Genomic DNA, 14,587 nt, shown 5'->3' on the forward strand with positions numbered 1-14,587 from the left:
ACAACAATGCCGTGATTACTCGAAGCCAACATGGATTTGTCAAAAACAAGTCCTGCCAGACAAATCTGATCTCATTTTTTGATCAAGTAACCTCCCTTGTAGACCGTGGGAATGCTGTAGACATCATATACCTCGACTTCAGCAAAGCTTTCGACAAAGTACCCCATGATCTCCTGATGAGCAAACTAGCTCAAAGTGGGCTAGATGAAACAACGATCCGGTGGATCCACAGTTGGCTACAGAATCGGACTCAAAGAGTGCTTATCAATGGGACCTTCTCAAGCTGGGGAGAGGTAACGAGTGGGGTACCGCAGGGCTCAGTCCTGGGCCCAGTGCTCTTCAACATTTTTATTAATGACTTGGAGGAGGAGGTGCAGGGAATGCTGATCAAATTTGCAGATGACACAAAATTGGGCGGGATAGTACTTTGGAAGACAGAAACAAAATTCAAAGTGATCTGGATAGACTGGAGCGCTGGGCAGAAAACAACAGAATGGCATTTAATAGGGACAAATGCCAAGTTCTGCACCTAGGAAAAAGAAACCAAATGTACAATTACAAGATGGGGGATATGTGGCTCAACCACACTACAAGCGAGAAGGATCTTGGAATTGTTGTCGATCACAAGCTGAATATGAGCCAACAATGGGATGTGGCTGCAAAAAAGGCCAATGCTCTTTTGGGTTGCATTCATAGAAGCATCGCTTCCAAATCCCGGGAAGTACTAGTTCCCCTCTACTCAGCACTGGTTAGGCCACATCTGGAGTACTGTGTCCAGTTCTGGGCACCACACTTTAAGAAGGATGCAGACAAACTGGAGAGGGTTCAGAGGAGGGCAACAAAGATGATCAGGGGACTGGAAACAAAGCCCTATGAAGAGAGACTGAAAGAACTGGGCATGTTTAGCCTTGAGAAGAGAAGACTGAGGGGAGATATGATAGCACTCTTCAAGTACTTGAAAGGTTGTCACAGAGAAGAAGGCCAGGATCTCTTCTTGATCATCCCAGAGTGCAGGACACGGAATAATGGGCTCAAGTTACAGGAAGCCAGATTCCGGCTGAACATCAGGAAAAACTTCCTGACTGTAAGAGCAATACAACAATGGAACCAATTACCTGGGGAGGTGGTGGGCTCTCCCACACTGGAGGCCTTCAAGACGAGGCTGGACAGCCATTTGTCAGGGATGCTCTGACTTGGATTCCTGCATTGAGCAGGGGGTTGGACTTGATGGCCTTGTAGGCCCCTATGTAGGCCCCCTATTCTATGATTCTATGTATGGATTCCACATGCAGGCCTCCTATCCACTGGGCTATGGGGTGAGTTAGCTATCATAAATTGAATGGCATTCCTTCTGGGCCAGGGTTCACTGAAGGAGTTTTTGCAGGGTGTGTTTGAACTGTCAGGGGATTTGAATCCCTGTCTAAGGGGAACCCTGGCACTTGTGGTTATATGTCAGTTGCTGCCCTCCTAGGCCATGGAGAGCTTGTGTGTGTGCACGTATGCATGCGTGTACATGCATGCCATGGCCTATTTTTGGCAATGAGCTTGTTTGCTGGATTTTGTGATGCTAGGTTCCAATTAGTGAATTGCATGCATGGTTACAATGGAGTGGTGGGTGATGCATGATATTTTGATTGGTGAGTGGTGCCCCAGTTACCAGAGAAGTTGTTGGGAGTGTCTAGAGCAGGGGTCGCCAAACTTGTTGGGTCAGTGGGCACATTTGGAATGTTGAGAGAGTGTCATGGGCCCTTTCACAAAATGTCTGCGTTGCCTCTTCACAAAATGGCTGGTATGTTGGGCATGGGTGGTTACAAAACAGCCATTTCCCAGAAGTGGTGAGACTGAAAGAAAAGTAACTTGCCCAAATAGTAACTTGCCCAAGGCAGAGGTATGGTCTGAGTTCCAGATCACCAGACCACTTATCTGAACCCAGTCATTTAACAGAAAGCAAACTGTTTAGTCTCAGATGTGGAACCCAGAAGCATTCCCAGAGGTAGAGATGGTGCTGGAGGCCGACACTTCACTTTGCAGCATGCCAGCCTCCCAGTTATTTATTGTAATTTTGAAAATCTTACCAAATAAAATATAAATCAGGAGGGGCAGGTAACCTGGTGAGAGGTGTGTGCAGTCACATGGATGTCCATAGGCACCATGTTGGAGACCCCAGTAGAGGCTATGCTATTTCTTTTTTTTTCCTAATGGTATAGTTTTGTTTTCTACTTTGTTGATATGAGTGAAGAAGATCACAAGTGAATCCCAACCTCAAGGTGACTGCAGAAAGTCCCCTTACAGTGAAGAAAAAAATATAGTTTACATGAATCTACCCCTAGTTCCAGAGCCTGAAAGGAATTTGAGGTTTGTTGTAGTAAAACCAGTCATTAGAGATTCTTTTGCTGACAATGATGCAATAGAGAACCTAGCTAACATTCAGTTCTGTTTTCAGTTTTTCCTTTTGCTTTAAAGCTTCTCAGTTTATTCTTCTTACCTTAGTTTATTCTTATACAACTGTTGATGAATGAAATTATCCAGCCTTCCATTCTGAATTTCAAGCACTACGTAACATTTGACTCTAGCATTCACATGTTTTCTGATCCAGACATTATGTCCAAATTGCAGGGCTTTTGCCAAGAACTACCAGACAGGAAAGCACTTTTAAAAAAATAAATTCTCTTTAAATGTCTGTAAAATCTATGCAGAATGGCACAAACCCAAAGGGATCATACATACAGGTTCTGTCTGTTGGAATACCAAGGGCAAATGCTTGTTCCTGTCTTCTTCATTGCTTTACACAACCTAAGACAAAATGTTTATGAAAATTCTGTTAAAAGTGGACTCACATATTATGAGAGCCTTTCCAGATCTTTTTTTAATTATTATTTGTCCTGAACATACATGGTTACTGAACACAAGGAAATTGCTTTTGCCATGCACTCAAACACGACATTAAGTTGTTGGGGAAAATGCCTATTTTTCTTAAGTAACTTCAGCTATGATGGCAAGACATGGGAAGCTGCCTCATACCAAGTCAGACCTCTGATCGATCTAGCTCAGTATTGCCCACAGTGTCTGGCAGCGTCCCTCCAGGTTTTCAGACAGGGGCATTCCCTACCTCTGCCAGGAGATGCCAGGGACTGAACCTGGGGCCTTTTGCATGCAAAGCAGGTGCCCTGCCCTGATGGTCAAACTACATTTTGCATTAATTTCATAGCATGCAGCCGAGTTACTGTTTTACTTTGGAGTAAGTGTGCTTGGCCCTGATTCAGATTGGAACCAGAATGCACCAGGAGGGGAGGATTAAACCTTCGCCTCACACCCATTTCTGCCCCGCCCCCTCACCAGGGGGGGATTTTTTTTTTTAAGTCTCTTTGGATTCAGTGGAGATGCTCATGACAGTTGCATTTTTTATTTTCAACCTTCAGAGACTACACAATCCATCTTTCTACCACTGGATTGCACATCTCCAAAATAAGGGTGGGGGAACAGCTTTGCCTCACTCTGACTATAAGATTGTTCCCCCCTCAATCCAGCCCTGTGCCTCATTACTTCGAGTACTTGGGAATTGGGACAGAGCACCGGTAGCACTGGACTCAGGCCAGCACTATCTTAGCGCTGACAAATTATAGGCACTTTCAAAATCAGCTTGCCCAGATCAGAGGCAGAATTCCAGAATGGTTCTCTACCTCTTCTGAAGAGGCAGGTAGCGCTCTTCAAGTCCTTGAGAGGTTGTCACAGAGAGGAAGGCCAGGATCTCTTCTCGATCATCCCAGAGTGCAGGACATGGAATAATGGGCTCCAGTCACAGGAAGCCAGATTCCGGCTGAACATCAGGAAAAACTTCCTGACTGTTAGAGCAATATGACAATGGAACCCATGACCTAGGGAGGTGGTGGGCTCTCCCACACTGGAGGCGTTCAAGACGAGGCTGGACAGCCATCTGTCAGGGATGCTCTGACTTGGATTCCTGCATTGAGCAGGGGGTTGGACTCGATGGCCTTGTGGGCCCCTTCCAACCCTGGTATTCTATGATTCTGTAAGAGAAGGGGGTGGGGTGGGGGGCTCTTAGCAGCAGTGGGTGACTCTGCTGATACAAATGTTTAGGGTCAGGGAATGAATATGGTAAGTTCCATTGATCTCCTGGTCTCAAGGCACCTCAAGCCCCACAATGGCATTGAAATCAGGGTTGAGGGAATAAGTTTGCTCTCTCTCCCGCCTTGGCCTCCAAAGCCATTGCAGGGGCTTGTACTGGGGTGAAAGGACACATGCAGCAGTGCACTTTCTCCCCTTCGCTTTAGCTGACTTCCCAGCCTGGGCTGCCTGAGGGCGGGGTCCTGTGTTGCTCTGCTTTCTACTGCCAATATTTACTGACAGAATGAGAGCAGTGTGCAGGTGCAGCAGTGTGCAGGTGCAGCAAACTGCTAGAGTTTGGGGGTGTGGGGGCATTGGTGGGAATGGAGGGATAAGGAATGTCAAAGCACATTCCTATCCCCCCCGCCCCCGGGTTTGCTGCTGATCTCTTTATTCTGCCTTTAATATTTCTTTAAAAATGTGTTAGCAGAGTTTAGAGGCACATAGAAGAACCACTACATCTGGAATTGGAAGAGCCCCTAAGCCCCTAAACTTGCAGAAGAGCTCTGATTTGCCTGACTCATCTCTGGAGAAAGAAAAGTCTTAATATCTCAGACCTCCCAATAGCAAGTTAGGGATCCCTTCTGAGCTATTTCTGATGAGCCAAGCTTCTTCATGAACCTTAAATGGACTGGTGGAGACCCATTTTTTCCTTGGCAATGGCCGTATTTCCTAAGGGATGCGTTGGGGGCAGTGAGCCCAGCAGTAGCCAGAAGGTGTGGGCACTTCTTCTCTCTGTCAACCCCTTCTGTCTTTCTACCATCCCCTTTTCTTTCTCTTCTTCCTCACCCAGCAGGCTGCTGGGAGAAGGATAGACCTCTTTTGCCAGAAATATAAACTGATTACTTTCAGACAGCTTTACTTTCCATCCATTCCCCCCCCCCGCATTTTTCCTTTCCCACCATCCTCTTTCTCTAGTCTCCCCCCAACTCATGAAATTAGGCTAAAAGTGGCACATGGCCCTTGGGCAACAAGTTGCCCACTCCTGCTTTAATGGGTCAGGCACCATTTTCAACAGACTAGTCCCTGTTGAATGAGGACTTAACACCTGGACCATTTTTGTTTCTGTGGGCAGTTTCCCCCATGACAAAAGAGAATATTTCTCTACTTGTTCGCAGTCTGCCTAGGGAAATTTTAATGGAGCCTAGCAAGAAAGGTTTCTCTATACTTTATAGTCACACAACTTAGATTTCTCCTGTTTACCCACTGTTAATATGTCATCTGTTCCCCAACTGTGATAAACAAAAGGGCCAATAACTCCTTTCCCTCTCATCTGCCAAAAGCTTCTGGAACCTTCAGGATGACCAACTGGAGCTATTTGTAGGCAAGGCAGAGACACAGAATGTTCTTTGCAATGTTGTCCCAGAAGCCAAATTCACAACAGAATCATAACCCATCTGGGGATAAAAAGCAAGGGAAAGCTGATTTCTAATACAGACATGTCCCGGGGCCAGCCTCTACGGCCCAACCTCCATGCTGTCAGGGCCAAACTTAAAACAGTGATCCATTTCAACTTGCACCTGATACTTTTAAAAATGAAGAACAGCCAGGAGTGGGCCACAACTGGCAGCAGAGAACGAAGAGCCTATGCAAGCACTCACCCCTCTGGATGTTTAGCCACTCAACACTCCACCCCCACCTTCTGCAGAGGACCATATGGATTACCATGGAGAGAAAAACAACCATAGTCCCTGCTTTTGAGCAGAAAGAGCTATTTTTCATTCTAAAAACCCACACCCCCCACAATGTAATGTCTAGATTGGCCCCAAGAGAGACTTCTGGGGATTGGTTGGTACATAGCACTTCTTTCCATTTTGATTCCCTGTACTGCTGTAGTTCATGTCTGTGATAAAATTGTATTTTGCAAGGATTTGTTGAAATGAACAATGATGAGAAAGAACCTTGGAACCCCATTTAGCAGACTGTAGGACCTTAGGTGGGGGAACCTTTGTGCTTGCTTTCCCTTTGAGGGAGGAGAACAGCCATCTGGTGACAAGGGTGAGTTTTAACTCTGTAGTAATATATGTTACCCTGAATGTAGGCTTCTCTTTCCAGTCTTTTGTAGTTCAAGGCTAATTTGAAGTGCCACGTGCTAGCAATTTGGTACCTCAACACCTTGTCCTCAGACTCTCCTCCATTGGTTTTAAAGCTATTCGTTGTAATTACAGCTGTTTGTTACTAGGGTTAAGAGACCTACAGGGAGCTGAGCAGCAAATTAGGCCTGTGCTACATCACTCCCCTTGTGGCTTATGTACTGCTCAAGAACCTCCTGCTCATCTATTGCTTTCTGACAGATTAACTTCAAGGGCCTCTTCAAATAGCTGCCTTGGCAGAGGATTATTATTATTTTAGTTGTAGAATTAGGTAAAGAAGACTCTGTGTTGAAACAAAATCATTTAGTCAAGTAAAATACTTGAAAATGTGTTCGTGGTATAATCACCCACATCTCTCAGCTCAAATTCTGTAAAGTTTAGAATTTAAGTAGGCAGCAGTATAATAGAAGGAATGAGCAATGACAGTAGGAACCGGGGTGATTGCAAAGGTGTAACGTGTGAAACCCCCCTGATGTATGGCAATCCCATTCAGACCTACCAAATAGTTTCATGCATTTGTTTGCTACCTACATGTACTTAGCAGGGAGGTGAAGCGGGGTGGGATTTGTTATAAGTGCCAGTTCTGGAAATCAGAAATTGCTGCTCAGCTCTGACTCATGGTTGTGGCCATATACATTTCTACATTTTTAGCATATTAGAATGTGCGTTAGCTCAACCACTTTCTCAGGTTTGTCCCCAGCTAGAATAATCCAGCCATGCCAATATGTTAAATAGGTTTCAAGGCTCTGAACCTTCATTGGTCTTCCTGCTGCTAATCAGAGTGCCTATTTTGTAGGCTTTTTAAGAGTGCCATTTCACAATTGATAATCTACAATTCTAGTAGTGTCTCCTTTTTAAAGGAATCAGATGGGGGCATTGATAGAAGTACTTTAAAATGGGACTGTGCCGCTTGGTGTTGGATGGGGAGTACTGCACCTTGTATGCAACTAACCGCGAAACATTCTGCCCATACAAATGTCAGGATGTCAGCTGGTCTGTTTAAATACACCACTGAAATTTCACTCTTTTAACCATCTGCTGGGGAAGCGTTAAGAGCAGTTCACTCTATTGAATCCTTAACATTCATATTCACGTAGAGCAGAGCTACACATTCAAGTTAATCACATGATGCTGTTCTCTCAGGACAGTATCACTTTATATGAAGGAGCATTCAATTATGCAGCTCTCTTCCTGCATTTAGACTCCTCGTACATAGAAAACAGGCACATTGAGATAGAGTAGGGCACTTTTCCCCAACAAGCTAGCTTTCCACAAACAGTAAGCAGGGATGTTTGTACTTTCATGAGAAAAGGCTGGAGATGGCTGATGTGACCCTGCAGAATTACTTTAAAGCGGAGGTAGGAAACCTGATGCTGCTCAGATGTTTTAGACTGTGACGTCCATAAGCCCCTGTCAACATGGCCAGTTGTCAAGGATTATGGGAGTTGAAGTCTGACACATCTGGAGGGCACCAGGTTGCCTGCCTTTGGAAAAGTGCACACACATTCCCTGCTTTCTAGTATAGCTCCACCCCCAATATGCAGAGGAATCTCTGCTAGTGACCTATGGCTACAAAACAGTAACTAGGCATTGTAAGGTTCTTGTCAGCCCTACACAGTGACCTGGTTTGCACAACACAATCAGCCATCAGCTATGGCGGGTTGTCATGTTGTGCAAACCCGGTGTAGTTTCCTCAGAGTGGCTTATTTTTCACAAACAAGCCACCCTGAGAACCCATGGCTGCTTGTTGGGTTGTTCATACCCACAGTGGTGACTTCTTGTGATGTCTGAACTGGTAGGGTAACTTCATTGTGAGTTGTGGGGAACGGCTAGAGAGCCACCCAGCAAGAGCAGCAAAAACCTTGGCTTTTCCTCACAAACTCACTAGTGCCACCACCATCCTCCCTCATCTTTTCTCAGTGCCCTCTGCCCCGTCCTCCTAAAAATCAAGAAGAATGGACACCAGAGAGTGTCCTGAACACGTTTGCAGGTGTTTTACTATTTTTGGTCCTTCACAAGTGTGCAAGAGAGAATGTCTGCCACTAGGAAATTTGCGTAATTTCCCCCTCAATTTTATTGCTCTGCTTTGAAATCTGCCCAGTTTCCCCTTCCATTTTACTGCTTCGCCATGACATTCGTGTATGTTTAGCTATCCCGCTCACTTCTCTGTAACCCATATGCATATGTGACAGCTAGCAATGAAGACCAGTAGAGGGAAGCAACAAGCATGAAGGGGAGAGGAGAGCCAAAAATGCCTGGTGGCTGCAGAAAAAAAGGAGCTTTAGGGGTGGGTGTTCTTACTTCAGTAGAACATGAAGCAGCCTTTTTTTAAAAGGTGTTTACTAGGAAGGGAAGCAGCAGAGGACTGACGAGGACTTTGATAAGCAGGATAGTGGTAGGCTTGGCTAAACAACAGACAGGTGGTCTTGAGCAAGACCCCGGGGGAAAAAATTGTGAACATGTTACTGCATTCATAAAGGCTCAGAAAATTATTTCTATTTGGCAATCTGATGTGTGCATGTATGTTGGCGGGGACGGGGGGAGTCTCTCAGGAGCTGTCAACTGCAGTGGACCAATTACAGAAAGGGTGCTGATGTAGGGACCGAGGAAATGAGTTCTGCTGCAAAGGCGCCTGGGAGACATGCCAGAAGCTGGCTGGAGGATTCAGGGGGACTGACAGGGGAAACAAGCCATGGCAAGCCACAGAGCACTTGATCGCCTGTCAGATTAGTGAGCCACCCATGGTGGCCTATTCTCAGGGTGGCTTAGCATGATGTGTGAACCTGCCCAGTATCTACCTCATTCTAACACACTGTAAGCACAGCCATCCAATTCTATAGTGCTAGATAGGCAAGTAATTTGTTCCAGTATGGCAGCACTCTAGTCTGCTCCACTGCATTCAGGCACATGGTACAGAAGCACACACAGAAGACTGCAGCTCATGGATAATCTTTATTGTTAGAGGAGCACCAGTAATCCATTACTGACGGTAGTGGAGACACAAGCTGAGGCACATGCTAAGGCACTTATTATATAAAAAATTTTGCAGATTTGTTTCTGGGACAGGAAGCTCCCACAATGAGAGCAATAACCATACAATATAGGAGATTCTTATTTTAATTTGTCACTTGCTCAGAAGTCTAAATGCAGCATATACAATATGGTTAAGTATACAGGTAAATCCAGCAACCAGTGTACGGTGTAGAAAAGTAAAGACTATATAACCGCAGTCCCCAGAGAAAGGCAGTGATAAAGACCTTTATTTTTCTTAATTACTTATAAACAAGAGATACAAAGGCCTTCAAACATATAATCTGTGCAGATTAAAAGTTTTTCTTCTTTAATATACTCTTAGTCACTGTGCAGAATAACTAAACCCATCCCCTGATTATAGAGCTAGAGGCTTGGACATTACAATAAAGAAGCACTTCCTTGCCCATACTCAAGTTCAAACCCACTAGATTCCATCTGTTACCATTAAATATATTTGGTCCCAAATAAATTCTCCAGTAACCACACACAGGAAAGCTTTATTGCTTCCTCAGCCCGTCACTAAGGCAGAGACACTAACACAGATGCCATTGCACTTTAGATCTGTCCAGAAATTAGTCACGAGGAGGGATCAACTTAGCCAAGTCTCTTCTAGGAGAAGATTCCTTCCCCTTCATCCATCCATGCCCAAGACTATATGGTTTTTGAAGACATTTGGGAGTTATGCTGGGAATCCTTGCTGTTCCTGTTCAACGTAACTCCCAAATTGGCTAAGTGGGCAGACTGAAGAGGTCAAAAGTGTGAGGTCACCGAACATGATTGCCAAAAGCAAACAAGAGGAAGGGGAAAGGGAGAAGGGTGATCCCTGCATCTATCACAAATTCATTATTGGAAGAAAATAGTTGATTTACAGCAACAAAAAGTAGTCTTTCCCCCCCACCCCCTGCCAAACTATGTAAATCCACCGACAGCCATGGCAAGGACAACAAACACTACAGGCATTTGTAGCTCCCAGACTCAGATCAGACTGCAGACTCTTTGGCATTCAAAACAAAAGAGTTTGGATGCTGGGAGGGAGACACTAATGTCTAATGGCTCCAGATATTCCAGGGAACATTTTGACAAATATGGTCCACTTTCCCTGGAAGGTTTTAGAAGGGTTTGCAGAAGTCCACTGGACAAAGGGAGGATGGGTCACTCCATCATGTGTAACCTGGGTCCAAGCAGCAGCTCTATTCAGTAGCTTTGGCATCACCAGCATCAGCCTTGCCGTCCACTTCCTCATCAGATACTTCACCTGTGCCCTTCCTGGCAATCCGGCGTGTCACAACAAATGGCATATCCCCCCGCCTGTTTGAGAGAGAACACAACAGGTTATGTGGTGGGTAAACTGGCATTCATTAGGTCACCTGCACGTTCAGGCATTGGGCTGTTCAAGTTATATGGCAATTAGGCAAGACTACATGAGCATCCATCTTACCTGAGCTTGCTCTTCAAAGAGCTGACCTCTCGGTTCATGGCATCCGCAGTTTCAGTGACATCCTCCAGCTCCCGCTGCAGCTTTCTGCGAGCTGCATTGGCTCGCTGTGCCTCCTCTTCTGCCTCCTCCAGTTGGCGTTTAAGCTGCTTCAAGCGCACATTCACCTTGTCTGCCTGCAGAGCAGAAAGATAAGCCATCACAACTCTTGTTCATTCACACTCGAATATGGACATCAACTTGGAATCCTGAATCTGCACTACATGGATTAGCCAGTTCCTGTGTTCCTTAAAAGCTAGCTTCTCAAACATGGCTTTAACCCTGTGAAGTCTGCCATTCAGCAGTGACTTTTCTCATGCAACACATGGCCAGAGTTTCCTTGTATAGCAAACCATCTGTGAACGAACCAGCCTTTAAGAGTTAAGCAATATGAACAGCCTAGATATTTCAATGCCAAGCTAGAGAATTTCCATTACCAGACATCCTGACTTGTGACAATCATTACCAGATGGGTGGAAATATACTGATACATACACTCTTGCAGTCCCCAACAAAAAGGGTGGAGAAGTTTATAAAGGACAACAGTGCTAACACCCTAACGGCTTACTAATTCCACCAACAGATGAAGCTTTGGTGGGACTGCAGGAAAATGGCCTCCTGCCATATAGCTCAGATTACCAAGCACCATCCTCCAACACTGCGCATACCTGATCCTTGTACTGCTCAGCATTACGCCTCTCATCCTCCACTTGCAGGACAACATCCTTCAGTTTCTTCTCAGTACGTCGCACCTGCTTACTGGCAGCCTGGCGCTCCCTATAAAGAAAGTTTACAGGTCAGATTGATGGAAGAATTCCTAAGTAACCAAGGCTACATGTAGAGAGACATTCCTAGATCTCATGTAACAGACACAAACTACACAAGCTAAGTGGCAGTTTGATAGGACAAAAAACAACAACAACAACTGGTTGATGTCCTGTGCTGCTGGCCTTGAAATGCTAAAAGGCCAAGATGGAATAACTGAGCACATCTGCAGTTCGGACTGAAGCAAACAGAAAATAGGACACTACGTAGTTACCCCACGGGCATGTGTGAAGTAGGTGCCTGCCCAAATCAGAGAGTCTGCCGATCCTGTTTAGCAGACCAGTTCATATGACCAACGCATAAACCTTCCACAAGTGGCTATTTTAGAGGCTCTTGTGACTGGATTCGCACAACATGCTAACCCATACTCAGTGGTTGAGTGGTTGTTGAACTGTGGGTTGTTTGTTCAACCATGGGTTATCGTGTTCTCGGAAACCAGGACGTTTTCTGCAGTGTGGCTTATTTTTCTCAAACAAGCCACCTTGAGAACCCATGGTTTGTTGGGCTGTTCAGGGTGGATAACAAGCCACCCTGCAAAAAATGACCTGGGTTCAGACAACATGCTAACACATGGTTCAACGAACAACCCATGGTTCAACAACAACCCACACTCAACTACTGAGTGTGTTGTGTGAACAGCCCCTGTGTATTATAGCTGAGTGAGTGCCTCAGCGGTCATTTGATTGATCTACCTTTTGCTCATATCCTTTTTTAGAGATGTCATATTCATCTCTAAATGAGAGAGAAACTCAGCATTCTAAAGAAGGATCTGGATGAAGGGTAGACTAATTACAGCTCCCCTTAACTCAAATGTAACTTGCATTTGTGTTCCTTGAAACTACCAGTTGCTAGGAGTTATATCTTGACTATGTGAATTGGCCTTAGTGGCCTTGATAACAGAGCAACAGATGTCAAGAAACACTCCAGTTCTCTCCACCATCCCTTGTGTTACTGTATAGCAATATTGCATAGAAGCTATTTTTACAACCTGTCCCTATACATCAAAATGGAGGACTACAACTCCCAGCATGGCCCATGGTCAGGAATGCTGGGAATTGTAGTCCTAAACATCTGGAGGACACCAGGTTGGAGAAGGCTGGCACAGCAGATCACCAACACCTACTTTGTCTCAGCATCCAGCTGTTCTTCCAGTTGTGCTATTTTGGCCTCCAGAGCAGTGATGGAAGACTTGTATTTAGATTTCACAGCACTCTCCATTTCCTGAAGCTTGGCCTTCAGTTCCTTGTTCTGACGCTCAGCCTGCTGCCGAGCATTTTCGTTCTTCTGGGCGTTACTACGTTCTGCATTCAGATCGGTATTTATCTGGTCAATCTGGGGAAGAGAGTAAGAAGTGTAGTGTCTCAGTGTCCCAACACACCACCCATACAGTGCTTCACTCTCTGCCCAGTAAAATGGAGGGGGAAACTGTGCAGATTTCAAAGCAGAGCAATAAAATCGAGGCGGAAAAACATCAGGGCACCAGGTTCTCTTTCCTATTCCTGAACTTGCCACTGATCAGCTGTTTAGCAATAAGTGGTAGTGGGGAGAGAAAGAGCAAGGCTAGGAGAATTAACGAGGTAAAGAGGTGGGAGGGCCAGGAACCAACTCTTTCCATTCCCCCTTCCCTCCCAGCCTCTAGCCTCACTATTTCTCTCCCCACACACCTCTTGACTAGCCAAGCCCTCACAACAGCCATTATGTGGCTAGCCACATCTTCCATGGCAGCCATTTTGTCGTGGTGCCCACAGCAGTTTTTCAAATTCCCAAATGTGCCCTCAGCTCCAAAAATGTTGGGGACCCCTGCCATGTCTGAAAAGATCCTCGTCCTCAGCCTTTCACCTCTATTCTTTGCCTCTCCTTCTCCTTTTGTTTGTGTCCCTTCCCCTATGATCTTCCATTTTGGTTTGTAATCCTGCAGGTAGGGAATGTTCTTAACTTAATCACTGTACAGCACCTAGTTTTCAAAGCACTTTATAAACATTATATACAGGAAACCAACGTTTACTCTTAAGGCATAATTTGTTCTTGTAAGCAACTCTCACCACTTGTACCAGTGCAAGTAGTCAATGCTGAGTCTTGAACCAAGCATCTCTTGTAACCAAAGTGAGAATTGTGCTCCTAGAGCAGCAAGGCTCTTGACAATAAGCTACAGTATGAAGTCTTTGGGAAAGAGATGCACACATAGCAATTTGGATTAATTCTGGTCTGAGAAGTTTTTCAGTGGGAACTGTCTGGCAACTGAAGCCCCCCCCCCCCCCCCTGCAGTTACCTGAAGATTTGCTTTCTTGAGGCGGTCATTCACCAACTCTGTATTGCTCTGCTCTTCCTCCAGTTCTTCCTCCAGCTGAGCTATCCGAGCCTCCAAGCGTCGCTTTTCCTCCAAGGCCAGAGCTCTGAGGAGCACGTGCACAGTGATAATATTCAGACAGTACACTTCCATGAAGAAAGCACACTATTTGTGCTCTTAGACATGTTCCACATTTGCAAGGTGTCCTCAGCAAAACACTTAAGATGTGGACAGTATGGAGCACCCTTCCCAATTCAGCCTGTTCCCACACCATTTCTCCTCCCAGAAGGAGAAGAGTGCCAATACTCACCCTTTGCCACTACTGTTGGCAATCTCATCAGCCAACTCGTCCCTCTCTTGCTGAGCCTGGCGCTTGGCACGTTCAGCAGCTGCAAGTTCCTGAAATCAGAACAGGATATACACAAACTATTGGTCAAATTCAAGCTTACTGCAGGAAAGGAGATATACCATATTATATATGAAGTCCAGGACAGAATATCTGGAATGCAGTTATAGCCAGCAAAGTACTTCAAGAACCAGAAGCTTATCCACCCCCAGAGAGTCACAAAATGACAAATGTATTGCAGAATTGGGCTCTTGCAGATCACAGTAACCACTAGTTGCTCATCGAATAGTCTGTGATGCTATGAAGTGCATGGAGAGAGGAATAACGCCTACCTATAACTATTATGCAAGTCAAAGCATTACAGGATTTTGATACACAAGACGTTAACATACATATCTTCAAGG

General features: G+C 45.3%; 1 protein-coding gene across 4 annotated transcripts in view; it reads right to left on the bottom strand.

Moving 5' to 3' along the window:
* Nucleotides 1–9,157: 9,157 nt before the first annotated feature.
* MYH9 (myosin heavy chain 9) overlaps nucleotides 9,158–14,587 on the bottom strand; it is an 88,258-nt gene continuing 82,828 nt past the window's right edge. For all 4 annotated transcript variants that reach the window (XM_084809721.1, XM_084809722.1, XM_084809723.1 and 1 more), the window contains 6 exons: nucleotides 14,148–14,236; nucleotides 13,820–13,943; nucleotides 12,674–12,882; nucleotides 11,394–11,502; nucleotides 10,690–10,862; nucleotides 9,158–10,559 (listed from right to left, as the gene is read on the bottom strand). In XM_084809721.1, the coding sequence (XP_084665847.1) occupies nucleotides 10,442–10,559; nucleotides 10,690–10,862; nucleotides 11,394–11,502; nucleotides 12,674–12,882; nucleotides 13,820–13,943; nucleotides 14,148–14,236 (822 nt within the window). In that variant the 3' untranslated portion in view covers nucleotides 9,158–10,441. The remainder of the gene's footprint in view (nucleotides 10,560–10,689; nucleotides 10,863–11,393; nucleotides 11,503–12,673; nucleotides 12,883–13,819; nucleotides 13,944–14,147; nucleotides 14,237–14,587) is intronic.

This window comes from Heloderma suspectum, chromosome 7, assembly GCF_057233095.1.
Source record: "Heloderma suspectum isolate Gila_16-S chromosome 7, 16-S_ref, whole genome shotgun sequence".
In the NCBI taxonomy this organism is placed as follows: domain Eukaryota; kingdom Metazoa; phylum Chordata; class Lepidosauria; order Squamata; family Helodermatidae; genus Heloderma; species Heloderma suspectum.